The sequence below is a fragment of the Pteropus alecto genome, unplaced genomic scaffold (assembly GCF_000325575.1).
Source record: "Pteropus alecto unplaced genomic scaffold, ASM32557v1 scaffold61, whole genome shotgun sequence".
Lineage (NCBI taxonomy): Eukaryota > Metazoa > Chordata > Mammalia > Chiroptera > Pteropodidae > Pteropus > Pteropus alecto.
This window is the reverse complement of record NW_006434835.1, coordinates 8,041,664-8,055,841: the sequence shown is the minus strand read 5'-3', so window position 1 is coordinate 8,055,841 and position 14,178 is coordinate 8,041,664. Positions and strand designations below refer to the sequence as shown.

The 14,178-nt window shown below is 39.0% G+C and overlaps 1 protein-coding gene across 2 annotated transcripts in view; it reads left to right on the top strand.

Annotated features, from left to right (window-relative positions):
* The window catches only part of NBAS (neuroblastoma amplified sequence), a 250,417-nt gene that overhangs the window by 82,879 nt on the left and 153,360 nt on the right, over positions 1-14,178 (top strand). For both annotated transcript variants that reach the window (XM_006910241.3, XM_025045807.1), the window contains exons 23-25: positions 2,492-2,645; positions 8,824-9,009; positions 10,393-10,566. In XM_006910241.3, coding sequence (XP_006910303.1) covers positions 2,492-2,645; positions 8,824-9,009; positions 10,393-10,566 — 514 coding nt within the window. The remainder of the gene's footprint in view (positions 1-2,491; positions 2,646-8,823; positions 9,010-10,392; positions 10,567-14,178) is intronic.

Here is a 14,178-nt window from a genome sequence, read left to right as displayed (position 1 = left end):
AGAGGTTTATTTTTTGGACTCGTGGATTGAGCCAGATAAGCTCCAGATTGATCCAGAGAGCGTCCAGATTCCTGGGCAGGACGAGGGTGGAGTGATCGGGTGGAAAATCGGCATTTAGTGAAAATTTATAACCTGAATGTTGAAGCTCTGGTTCCTTTCCTCCACCCTGCTCCTAGAGTGCAGGGACATTCACCAAGTAGAAGTTTGGAGAGTTCTTTTCTGGAGAAATGGAATAGCCTCCGAGAAGAAGCCTCTAGACACTGAGATACAGTCCCAAGAGGTTAGTTCACTATTAGGTCACAGTGAATCCAGCAAATGAACAGGTCCTGCCGTACCTACAGTGCTTTCTGTACACCTGAGGCTCAACTTCAGCAGGCAGAACAGATGGACAGGAGAGGCAAAACAAGTAGAAAATGGAACTGAAAGACAGAGGTCATGTAAAAAGAAGAAAACTTCAAAAATTATAATTAATATTGCTTGGGAGATAAGACGCCGTGTTTATGAAATAACAGTAAGATTTTATAACATAGGAACAATGAACTAAGGGAACTTTGAGAAATTAGAAAATATAATGGTACAGAAAAATTAGAAGAGTTGGAAGATAAAAGCAATGAACTTTACTAGAAGTTAGAGTAAAAATAATGAGCTAGACAATAAGCGAGCAAAGATAAAGAAAAGGCTAATATGCAAATTACAGGCATTTTAGAAGGAGACAACACAGATATTAAAAGGGAGGAAGTTAAAAGAAATAATTCAGAACTGTTACTCAGAATTGAAGGTTATGAGTTTTCAGATAAAAATGCCCTCTATACTAAAGCATACCATCATGATTTTCCAGAATATTAGGGATACAGTCTTCCAAAGAGAAAACATGAATTCAGTTTTGATCTGGTTTGAAGTGCCTGTGAAATGTCTGAAAAGCAAATAGATTTGGAGCTTCTAAGTGAAGTCCGGGTCAGGGGTAAAAACATGGTAGTTGCTGTGATGTGGGTGGTAATTTATATTTTAGAGTTGAAGGGAGAGTACAGAGTGAGAAGAGAGCCGGACTGAGTCTTCGGATGAGCTATTTAATGGCCAGCTGAGGAAGATATTCTAGCAAAGGTGACTGAAAAGGAGCAGCCATAAAGATGAGAGGAATCAGACAGTATTGCATGCTGGAGTCAAAGAGAAGCGTGCTTCCAGAGGGGAAAGTGGTCGAATTCCATCAATTGGTGTTGAGAGGGAAATAAGGACTGAAAAATATATCAAAGGACTCAGAGTTGCTTGTAGGTAGGTGTTTTTCCCTGCTGCAGCAGGGCAGCTTTGAAGGGAAAATTTTAGGGGGAATGACGGGGCTTTTCCACTCTGGGGAAAAATCACTGGTCAGAATGTTATTGGCAATTGTTACACTAGATAAATAAAGGCCACCAATTATAGGCACAAGGGGTTGTCCAAGGCATGTGGATAAAGTGCCCAAATGTTTATGGGTTTTGTGTCTGGTCGTATATTATAACTACTAATAATTCCAATAAAAATAATATCTATAAGTAAAAATTAGGATTAGGCACCTATTCTGTGCCAGAGTTCTCGCTGTCCTTTATTTATATTATTTTTAATAATCTTGCATAGTATCATTCCATTTTTATGTGAATAAAGTGAATCTTAGACTACCTTTCACTTATTTAGACAACGTCTCTCAGCGTTGGCATCGTGCGCAGCCTCAGTTCTGACTCCAAAGCAGTTGTCTTAACACGTGTCATTTACTGCCCACTTACTCTAGATGAATGAATGTCCCTCCTGGGACACAGCATTTTTCCCTATGTCTCTGAAATACATTAAGTTAACTCTTTTCTTTTTTAGTCCTTAACCGTGGAAAGTAATTGGCCGGGATCATCCTCTAAAAAACTCGTAATTTGTGATCCCCGTGTGCCTACCTCTGGATGTTTCTTTCTCACTCCTGATGAGGTGTGGTGTAGTTTCGTGTTTTGCAAATGCTATGGTAGTATTGTGTTGCTGACACCTGCCTACTAAAGGTATTTTGTTGACAAATAAGGCATGTTTCTATTTCTTTTTACGAACATGGAAAACATGGGTTTCTTATATTTGCATCAAAATGGCCTGGGGATGCTTTTCATAAATGGCCTAGCTAGACATCACAGGTCATTTTGATCTAGTAGGCCTATGGCACGTACCCAGCCGTGTGCATTTTGTAAAAGCTTCCCAGGGTGATTTTCATTTCGCTAATACTCGTTTGATTGATTTGTGGCACAGTCGTGATTTATTCTCCATTCTCATTTTTTAAATTGGGAAAACCGATAGGAAAATAAGTGTCCAAAAAATGTCCCATTTATCTTGTAACTGTGTACATACGTATAGGAAAACAGACACACACGAACACAGCCACACATGCGTACGTGCTCCCCGTCTCTAAGTGCTTTCCCTCTCTTTCACAAAATTATAATTTTTTCCAGCGTTCCAATCACTTATTAATCATTCCTTTTGTGCTTTACAGAATGGCGGCCGAACCGAGTCTCCAAGATGACAGTGAATTTTTGTACGCTGCACAGCCCGAGTTGCTGAGGTACAAGGCAACCCAGCTCGCGGTCGAGGATGTTATAGACTGGTATCAGACCAGGGCGGAGGAAATAGAGCATTACGCTCGACAGGTGAGGGGACAGTGACAGCTGCTGCTCGGTGATGCCAGGAGTGCTGCTTTGGATCCTAAGGATTCAGTGCATGTAGTGGCTGCTAACAGTGGTTGCAAGGGATGAGTGAATATTTCTGACCACCTTCGTTTATTTATCCTTTGCCTCAGACTTCTTTGTGGCTTTTTTCCATTATCAAAGAGCAAATAAAAGTTGTTCAAAATCTTTCTTATAACGTAAGCTGTAAAATATGGTCCTTGCTGTTCCAGATTTTCCATAAATTTTTAATAGCTTAATATCATATTAATTTAAAAGATTATATCAACCTAGAAATGCTTGATTAGTCTCCTGTCATGTTGCAGTAATGCAGTTCATTGTTCTGCATTTCGGGAACCCTGTTCGCAGCTCTGATGTTTGTCTTAAATCCAAGCCGACTTTCCCTCAGTTCCCATGCGCCTTTACTGAGCATAACCCTTTATGGAGAAGGGGCGCGGGAGAGGGATGAGGATCATGCCGATGCTTAGGCCATGTAAATACTCCTCGTGACTCTTCCACTAACACACCTTGCGACCGGACCCGCTACTTACCTTCTCGGTACCTTGATTGTTTTCACGCTTTAGTTCTTATGCCAGAGTCAGCGAGAACAAAGAAAATGCATTGGAGAGAACATTAACAGTTCTGCTCATCGGGTGTTCTGCAAATGTAACCAATAGTCGTCTTCATCTTAGAGAACAGAAGTTGGCAGTTCTGAGCAAAGAAGGGCAGGATGCACTGCGAAATCTCCGTCAGGGTCTGGCCAGTGGATGCCTTTTTCTTCCTTCTTGCGGTCGTGGCTTCGGACCCCCTGTCCTACCATCAGTTTTTCGTCGTATGGGAAGGGTGATTCCAGAGGGTCTGATGAGCAGCAGTTCTGTGGAAGGAATGTACAGCCCTTTGTTTAAGTTTCTTCGTAGTCTATCTGGCATGGCCCTGTGTCTCCATTTGATAGCCTTCTGAATTTCTGCTCAATCTAATTCCTATTTTTAGTATTCATAGAATTGAAGATGAATTATTTGCTGGAGCTGATGGGAATATTATAGACCAAACTTTTGGGGGATGGCCAAGAATATTTATGATGGACTTTCCAGGATTTTGAAGATGGCTGAGGACCATAGTAGCAAATGTTTAGAATCTTAAGATGTTATGAAAAGAACCTCTGGAAATGATGTAGTCTAATTTTCTATGTGATAAGTAGATAAACTAAGGTCCACAGAAAGGAAAGTGAGCAACTTGCTCAGGGATATGCATTGACAGAGCCAGACAAAATCCAGGTCTCTCTATAATATTTCTTATAGAGCCCATATAAAAAATGAACAATTACACACATCTTAATTGCTGAGAGCAAGGTAAATTAATCTAAAAAAGGGGTTCTCACACCCATAGTATCTTTTTTGTAGCAAAAATATTTTGTAGTACTTCCTTATTATCCTGATGAGAAAATCATAGACATCTTATTAATAGAAAATTTCCAAAAAATAATTTATAATGACTTGATTGCAATAATAGGACAAATAAAATATGTAAATGTTGAGTCATGACTATACTAGGAAGTAAAGTCAGTGAGAACTCACTTTGAAGAAAATAGTTGAAGTTGTAGATTTAATTATGTTGTATTGTTGGAGTTAAATACCACAAATCACTGTCTGGGATGTGAACAACTCGTGGTAAACTTTTTAACAAAACAAAGTAATATCTTCCCTTTATTATATAGTTGCTGCATTCTAGGAAAGTTCTGTGTAAATTAAACATACAAAAAAGAGTTTTGTTTAAATGAAGTTGGGATCTGGACTCAGCGTACTATAACTAGGTTTTTCACGACGTTTGAAGGGTAGGTGGGGTCAGGACAAGCTGGTTATGTGGGACCGCCCTGCCTGTGTGAGACATCCAGCATTCTTGGCTCCACCCCCTTAATGTCAGTAGGTCCCACTGATTCTTGTGATCGACAGAAATACTCAGATTTTCAGAAAGCCGCCTGGTGGAGAGTTATACTCCCATTGAGCCCTGTTACCTTAGACCAATACCTGGCGTCTGGAAATGACCCATTCATATCGGTCACCTTAAACAAAGGCATTTTTATTTTGCTAACATAGGAGAAACTCACTTGGTGAGAATTGCTGAAGAAAGCTCTCAAGTGAGCCAGGAAGGCACATTTTTGTACAAATAAATGCAGGTCGTTTAACTTGTATCTAGACATTTTTAAAGATTCCAGTGGCATCATATGATTTATAGGAATTTTACAAATGCATGGAGTTTCCTATTGTCTCTGTCTAATAAGAAAAAGGTTTCTGTTTGGATTGGTTTTGCCTGTGGTGTTTGTGGTTTCCTAGATGAACTAGATAGAGCTTTTTGAGAGCAAGGGGAAATGTCTGTGTGAGTGTATTCATATATACTACTCTTAAATAACTGATTTCTAGATATCTGTTATTTGAGCTAGAAATGAGAATTCAAAAATTTCTCGTGTCTGTAAAAAGTTTGGGCAGCCAGCCTCATGCATTTCAAAAGATCACTAATTATTCTCCAATTTGTAGTATTTAAATATTTTGTAACCCAGATTGACACAGAAAGTACTGCATTACCATAGACCACTTCTTACCCCGCTCCCCACCAGTTATCTCTGTATTAACATCTTGCATCTGAATGCTGCATTTGTTACAATTGATGAACCAGGATGTCCTTTAGTAGGTAGACGGATAAACACTGGTATAATCATGCAGTGCAGTGTTCTTCAATGCTAAAAAGAAATGAGCCATCAAGTCAAGAAAAGACTTAGAAGAACCTTAAATGCATGTTACCAAGTGAAAGAAGCCAATCTGAAAAGATCCATACTGTATGATTCCGACCGTATGACATTTTGAAAAGGCAAAACAGTGGAGATGTGAAAAGATCGGAAGTTGCCAGGATTTAATTGGAGAGGGACGAATTACTGGAGCGCAGAGGATTTTTAAGGGAGTGAAACTACTCTGTATGGAGCCATAATGACGATACCCATCGTCATGCATTTGTCCAAACCCATAAAATGTGCAGTACCAAGGGTGAACTCTAATGTAGACTGCATAACGATGTGTCAGTATAGGTTTATCAGTTACAACAAATGTATCACTGATGTCAACAGTGCAGGAGGTTGTTGGTAAGTGGGGGCTGGGAGTATATGGGAAGTTACTATACTTCCTACTAATGGTTGCTTTCAATCTAAAACTGCTCTAAAAAATAACGTCTATTAAAAAAAAAAACCAGAGCTTTCTGAAATTAAAAGTTTTTAACAATCTAATAATTTCTAGACATCCTTAATTCTTTTTTGAATAATTAAGAACAATTATAAAGAAAGAAAAGTGATTTGGGGATGCTTTATTTAGCTTCCTTCTATTCTTTCTTTTGTCTCTTTCATTTATTTAAAAACACTTCTAACAGAGTTATTGTTCTTTAGCTTCATTTTCTGTATTGATATTTCGTGTGGAATATGCTATGATCGAAGTGAAATCTAACATAGTTTTATCTTTTTCATTTTTAGAGATTTAATTGATATGAGACTTCTTTTTCTTTAGTGCCTTAGCAAAACTTTTTTTGTTGTTGGCTTAGGAAAATGTGTATAGCGGTGATATTTATCCAGCGAGGGCTTGGGGTTGGTTGTATAATTCTTTAAGTCGCATGAGAGCCTACTTTCATTTAAGGTGTCAGTTATTTGATTCTAAATCGTTCTTGCTTCAATAAGTATTTGGGAAAGCCACAAATTCAAAGTCGATATTAGAGAAATGAATCTGGATCACAAAATTGGTGACTATACATTGCTAATGTGCTACGTGTTCAGACTTTTAGTTGCACAAAGTTACGTTTTAGGCATCATTTTTCTCATGCTTTCTGAAAAATCATCTGAGGTAGGGATATTTTTTAATTGGTATACAGGTCGATGGATTCTTACAGACACGAATTATATTTTTATTATTAGACATCAGGTAAAAAACATTTATCTGATGAAGTGTTACCAGATCACTTCTGTTTTGCCTCATGCCTTACCTAGCTATAGGTTTTCTCCTCATATTTATTTGTACCCCTCTTTCCGGTTGAAATGCATTTCCTTTTTTTCACTTCATCTTTCCCCATCAGTACCTGCATCTTTGAAGGGCTTTGGGCGGGGGGACCTTCGATATGCTCGATGTGTTTTGTGTGCAGTCCGTTCTCTCTTCTCTGCTCCTCATTCCTTCATCATTCTCAGCAAATTCGAGAACTCACTTCCATTCGTCTTTACTTTTGCCCCTTTTCCTTGAGGAAGTGGTCTCTCTTTTTGCTTTCAAGCTACTTTCTTTCTGTACCTGGACTCCGGATTCCATTGTTCCAACCTGCTCGGGCTCGTTCTATCAGCCACTTAGTCTCTCTCTCCCTGAATTTTCAGCCTCTCCCCAACCATGTCTATTGCCCTTTTTTTTTTTTTTTTTTGACATAAGGTTCAATTCAATCCCCTTTTGTAAATAAAGCAACAACAAAAACAAAGTCCCATTCTCCCTGGCTTCTGTTCGAGCTGTCTTCTTTCCATCACGGCTCAGCCCGGCACTAGTCGCAGTGCTCGTGGTAGTTCCTGCTGTGTGTTTACCCCACGCGCCCTGGAGTCTGGCTGCTCTGACCGCCCCCGGTCAGTAAGGCTCCCTGTCGGATCCTTCTTCCGTCATAGACAGCGTTGCCCTTTGACCCCACTGCTTCCTCTTTCCTACAGTCGCTTCTGCTTAGGCTTCTGTTCACTTTTCTTGCCTTCGTCTTTGCCATTCATTTTCGTCTCTTCTGTGTGGCTGATGTTCTTTGGCTTGTTCCTTAGATGTCGCTGTCCCCCAGGGCGCTACTCTTGTCACTCGCAGAGAATCTTTTAATACTAGTAACTGCGGTTCTCCTGACTAGTCTGCCTGCTCTCAGTCCAGTCCATTTCCAATTCATCGTTCATCATTCCGTACATACTTACTAAGTATTCTTTCTGGAGTGTACATCTGTGACATTCTGCAGTGGAAAATCCTTTCGTAGTTTTGCATTTCAAGATAAACCGCACTTTCCTTAGCTCAGCAAAAACAATATCCTTCGTTATCTGGCCCCTCCCAACCACTCAGGCCGTGTTTCTCATTGCTCCATTTCGTACCTCCTTTTCAGTCTTGCGGAGCTGGTTGTACTTTGATGACACATTGCGCATCTGCCCGCCGCACTGTCCCCTGCCCTTCTCCCTTCTTCACCTGCCATTTCGTATGATTCTCTAAAGCTCATTCTAAGTTTTCTCCCCTCTGGGTGACTTTGTGACACTTGCGGATTGGGCTACGAACCCCCTTCTTAGAGATCACCCTCATCCTCGTTCACTCTACTTCAGTCATTGTTTTCCTGCATTGTGTTTCCTAGAGAATGGAGAGATCTTCGAAGGAGAGACCTCCTCTTATTCGGTTTTATATTCCTGACGGCTGGAATGGTGCTTAGCTCGTAGTAGGTCCTCAATTAATGTTAGTCTAGGAGTGTGGGAGTAAGTGAGGAGTAGTGAGAGGCACTACAGGTTTAGGCCACATTAGGTAATTTTGCTGTCAATCAGAATATGTCATTTCTTAAACCTAATTAAGTGATAGTCAAATTGCTGTTTACTGAGCTTTTATAGGAAAAGCATTCATTTTTGTCTAAGTGGAGTTTAAATATTTGAACTGGGACAGAGAAAATGTCTTTCAGAGTCAGTCATTCAGCAAGTATTTGTCGGATGCCTTCCATATGGGGGCACTGAGGAAGATAAGGACTGAAGAAGAATATAAAAGCAAACATTGTTTTTGGAGCAAATGTTATGGTGAAAATAGGAGTAATTTGGCATCAACATTAACAGCTATGCTGTTTTCCCTGCCTGTTAATGTCATCAGAATTAAGCAGAGACTATATGTAAAACTGCTCTGTAAACTGTAAGGCTCTATGTATTTAAGATGGTTGTTTTTCTCTTTTATCTTTACCTTTAGAATTTCTTGCTGTTCGTTTGAGTCCTTTGAAACAGTTTGATGCTGATACATTTAATAAGGAGTTTTGTACTAAATAAAAAAAAAGTTACTGTTATTGTGGATTTTCTAGAAATTGATTGCAAGAATTAGATTCTCTACAGGAAGCTCTGAGGATACATTGGGGAGATCCAGCACTTGAGACTCACGATGGCTTCCCATTTCAGGTCGACTGCGCACTGTCACTCGTTCGACTTGGGATGGAGCGGAACGTCCCTGACTTGCTGGTTCTGTGTGATAATTTGGTCACCCTGGAAGCATTGGTTTATGAAGCCGGGTGCGATTTAACCTTAACCTTGAAAGAACTTCAGCAGATGAAAGACATCGAAAAACTAAGATTACTAATGAACACTGTAAGTTTTATTTTAACTTTCTTTTTAAACATTCTCTGTGTACTTTGATTATTGTGTGTCTCAAAGTCAAAGATTTAATGTCCTCCAAACCCGAGAATTTAGTAAATAAAGGAAGGTTTCTTGACTTTTTTTTTTTTAAACTAAATTTTATGAATAAAAAATTACCGAAGGCATCCAAAACTATTTTGGCTGTTTTTATACCTTGCTTGCCCGTTATTCATACTTATCGATATATAGCCCCCAATCCCTAATTCTAGGGTAGGCATGTTTACAAACCAGCTGTCATTCTAGTATTCATGTTTCTAATCTTCACTGTGTGAAAATTCACAACTACTTATATATTTCAAGGTCTTAAAAAAAAAAAGTACTGGAGTTCAGAGGGCTGGATGGTCATGTGAAGGAAACATCTTGGCTTCAGGGTTAGTAAGCTTAGGAGAACTTGCTTAGCCATTCCTAGGTTTTTCTTGGGTCACCTTGGGGAGAAAGTGTACCCTCAAAGCTAGGCTCTGGTTTCTACCAACTCCACTAAGCCGAGAGACGCGCCTTTCACTCAAGGACGATGGGGCCTGGAGGTGCTCGCTGCCAAACCAGCCTTTTCTCATCTCTGCTCTTTGGGAGCCTGGCTGAATGGCTGAGGATGAGGGTGGGGTCACAGCTGTCATGGAGATTTCGTTTCTCCCTTGACTCTTATTTTCCTCTCTCTGTGCTTTCTTTTAATCGTCCTTTCTCATCCCTTTCATCATCTTTCTCCCTCTTACCGGTCCCCTTTTCTCTCTCCCTCTGTCTTTACCTTTCTTTTCTCTATTTAATTTCGTTTCCTGATAATCCAGTGACAGTTGATTTGTGTTATATGTAAGGCTCCTCTTAAGAGATGTAGATGTGTCTCCTGGGGTCACTCAGGGAAGGTATTGTTTATATCAGGGATAATAAGTAGAATTATGTGTGTCATTTAGAGTTTTGTGAAGCTGAGTATAAAGGGGCAAAACAAAACAGGAGGAGGAGGAAAAGGAAGGGAGAGAATCTGGGATTTTATAGATGACACTGGTCTCAAGCGGCTCCTTTCTAGAGCTTCTCTATGCTTATTATCTACACACACACTTTTGGGGTAGGACCTCTCTTTGCTCTGGAAGACCTCCTGACTTGGTAGTGGAGTGATTTCCAGAGCTGGCCTTAGGCGGCGAGGGACCCGGAGCCATCCCTGGGGGAAACTGAACAGACAGGCTGTGGTGCTGTCGCTGCTGGCTGCCTAACAAGGACACTGTGTCCTTTTTAGAAAGCCTTGGGCTTTAAAAACCGTTGACCTCAGTCTGATGGTGAGTTTTAGAACTTGTCTGGTATAATCAGATATTTATTATTATTTTGTTTGGTTAATTATATTTTCAGTGTTCCGAGGACAAGTACGTGACAAGTGCCTACCAATGGATGGTTCCCTTTCTTCACCGCTGTGAGAAACAGTCTCCTGGTGTGGCTAAGGAGCTATTAAAAGAATATTTAGTAACTTTAGCCAAAGGGGACTTAAAACTTCCCCTGAAGATATTTCAGCATTCCAAACCAGATGTAAGTAGAAACTCTAATATCTTAAAAAACATCTGTACTTTTCCCCCTACAGAATTAGGTTCTGTTGATTAATTTTTTTAAAAAATCCTTTAATATCACCACAAATTTCATTTTTTTTTTTTTTAATAATAGGCTTTGCAAGTAATTTTCCTTTAAACAGAAAAAGAAATGGTTGTCATTCTTTAAAAATGTTTCAACAGTTGACTCCAAAATATTTTTTTGGAATTTCATAAGCTTATGTTTATTTTAACTGATTTACTCCACAGTTTGTTGACTATTGTATTTTGGAAACCGGCTATACCAAAAAGATGAACAATTGATAGGTATTGAATTCTCACTATTAGAAGGTGCTATACAAGTGTTAACTCATTTAATCCTTATAACAATCCTATGAGGTAGATATTTTTATTAATATTACAGGAAAAGAAAATTGTGATACAGAGTTGTTTTGCAGTTGCCCAGGGTCACATACTAAGGAGCGGAACTTGGGTTCAGACATTCTAATGTCACAGCTATGTTCTTAACCATCATGTTTTGCTGTAATACCAATAGAAGAAAAAAGATTTGTGCCCTTGACTACCTTCAGATTATTTATGAAAATCTTTAGGATCTCATTAGGAGATCTTATAATTATTCTTAATAACTCTTATATTTGCTTAAGACACCTGTATTTATCTCTCTGTACTTCTATAAGGTTCAGATAGTTGTTCAGCATACTTCTGCAAAGTAACCCCTTAATTTAGCCATAGATTGAATAGTAGTTCCGCTTCCGCTGGTGGTGGCTCAAATAGTTGATTGAGGTGCAGAATTTTGTAGTGAGATTCAAGCATTCGATTGGAAGTGGCCTTCAATGACTTCTGCTTGAATCCCAGTCTCGAAATCTAACTAAGTATACTTCCTTGCGCTGGGTTTTGTTAGCTCTCTGCAGTCCACTGAGGTACATGGTCCTAGACCAGTATAATCCAGCTGAAAAGGAAAGCATTGCTTAGTTAACCTTACCTATTTTTGGGTTTCTGGAAGGTTTGTCTGTGAGAAATATACCTGTTCATTGACTGTTTAAAATTTCCCATCTTCTTATACGCAGTTTCCACTTCGTATTCTGGTTTTAAATTGAGGGTGGTTTACTATGAGCTGAGGGTGGGTTGCTTTTGAAAGCAAAATACTGTGTGAGAAGCAGGATGGATTGGATATGAATGTTTTATGAGGAAGAGAGAAGTGACTTAAAATTTTTGTCAGTAATCTTGTTCTTGATACTTCTTCCTTACAGAGTCTTGTAAATCCTTTATATATAGTCAGTTTTTTGTTGTTGTTTTACTTGACAATTTAACATGTTCCTTTTAAATAAAACATAGGGCCATTTGCCTTCGTGGAAATGTATAAATATCAAAGCAGAGAACGGTGGTGTGGCTGGGCTCTTCCCTTCTAATCCAACCTCTATATTTCTATCAATGTTGTCTTTCTACCTCACAAATCTGATCATGCCATGATCCTTGGGAAGCCTCGAGGGGCTTGCACTGCCTGCAGGGCGAACATCGGCCTCTCTCAGTGGTGTGGGAGGTTCTTTGCCTTCTGCTTCTAGTCTGCCTCTTCGGCCTCATCTCCCTCCATGAATGCAGTGGTTCACTCACTCTGAAGTCCTCACCTGTCAGGTTCTTCACGCCTGTTTGTGTCCTTATAGGCTGTTTCCTTTGGGATCGTTGGCCCCCTTTCCTGCATTTAAAAATCCCTGCCTATCTTTCACGATCCTGCTCTCTAAGATTCCCTCAGCTGTGAAACGTCCCATGACCTATCTGTGCTGTGACAGGTCTTGTACCTGTCTCTGTAATAACTCATGTCACACTGATTATTTGTTCACATGTCTGTCTGTCTCTCCCTTTGTTTCTCATGTACACCCTCTATGTCTCATGTATTTCTTTATTACTGGGGACTAAATTTTGGCAGGGTGAATGAATGAATGAATGATTGAAATTGGGTTTTATTATGATGTTTCAGATCATTTGATTACATTTGTTTGCTTTAGTAGTGTCGTGCTTATTCTTATTTCACCTGTCTACAAAAAGAATGTACCTTGGATCTGCCATGAATCATACATGAAGTATTTTTCAGTAATATAACAGGAACAATGGTTTCTGTATCAGACAGCCTAGGCGAAGTTATGCTGCATTAACAAATGACCTCTAAATCTTAGTAGCTTACAACAGCAAATATTCATTTCTCACAAGTGTCATATAGGCTGTGGTTGGGGTTCTGTTGTTCCATGTCTTACTCATTCCAGGACTCAAGCTGAAAGAGCAGTCCCAAGAAAAAGAACAAAGTAGAACCACATGTGGCTCTTAAAGCTTTAGCTCGAAGTGATTCAGGTTACTTCCTTTCACAGGCCAAAGGAAGTATATGGCTGAGCCTGATGTTAGCAGAGCAAGGAAGAATAATCTTATTAGGACGAAGCGGGTAAATAATTGAGAACAAGAATACAAATACAAAGTTGTGGTTTTTTTTGGCATTCTCATGTCTTTTATAACATCCTAAAGCACTCATCTCTGGTTTTAAGTCTTTGCTCTTTGCTCAGATCCACCTTTGGAAAGTGAAACTTGTGAAGAAACTTGGACAAGTCTGGATAGAGATGAGTTAGGAATAAAATATTCTTCCTTCTTATATTGTTCTGTCTTCTCTACTAGTATTTTTTTTTAATGCATCTGTGCATCACATTGTGGATTTTTAAAAATAAAATATGGTTTCTGGGCCATATAAAACGAATTCGTGTTTGAGGAGTATGTGTTTGGGGAGTATGTAATGTGCATTTGACAATTTATCCGGTGATTCTGATGGAAAGTCAGGATTAGGAACAACTGCTTTAAATGTCCATTTCTTCTTTTAACGAATGAGAATTCACTACATATTATGATTTCTTACGCAATCTTTTTCTGATTATATAATTCAACAGCAATTTTAGCTTTTAAATTACTTTTTCTAACTTAATGCTTATTCTAGAATATTTATAAAACTCAGAAAAACATAAAGATAGAAATATCATTGACTAGATGATCTGAAAACCTTTCTGCTCCAAAATATCTAGATGTGTTCATTCGATTATTTTTTTAAAAATCTGGTTAATTGCCTAGCCGAGCTTATAGGAAAGCAAAGCAAATCTCTACAGGCCAAGTAAAGAGGAAGGTAGAAGTCTAAGAAATACTCACGAGAAGGAGACAGTGGCTGAGTGGGGTGGGGGTTACAGTGCTGAAAGCCTCTGTAGGAGTGAATTTCAGTACTTCCTTGAGGAAGAAGATGAAGTCTTTTAAAAAGTGGTGAGTTAGAAGTGAGACTTCTTCATAATGTCATGGCTCTTTAACAGTCGCATTTCTCTAATTACGAGTGAATTTGAACTTTTTCTCATATATATAAGAGATATTTTCTCTTTTTTGGTGCATTATTCATTCCTGTGTTTTCCCCATTTTTCACTTGGATTTTTGTTCCTTTTGTGCCTTAATTTTTTAAAAAACCCATATGTATTAGTATAGTTAGCCCTTTTTTTGTGGTATATATTGTGAATATTTCTCCCAGTTAGTAGGTTGTCTTTGTTTACGGTGAATTATGTCATGCAAAATCATCTTTTTA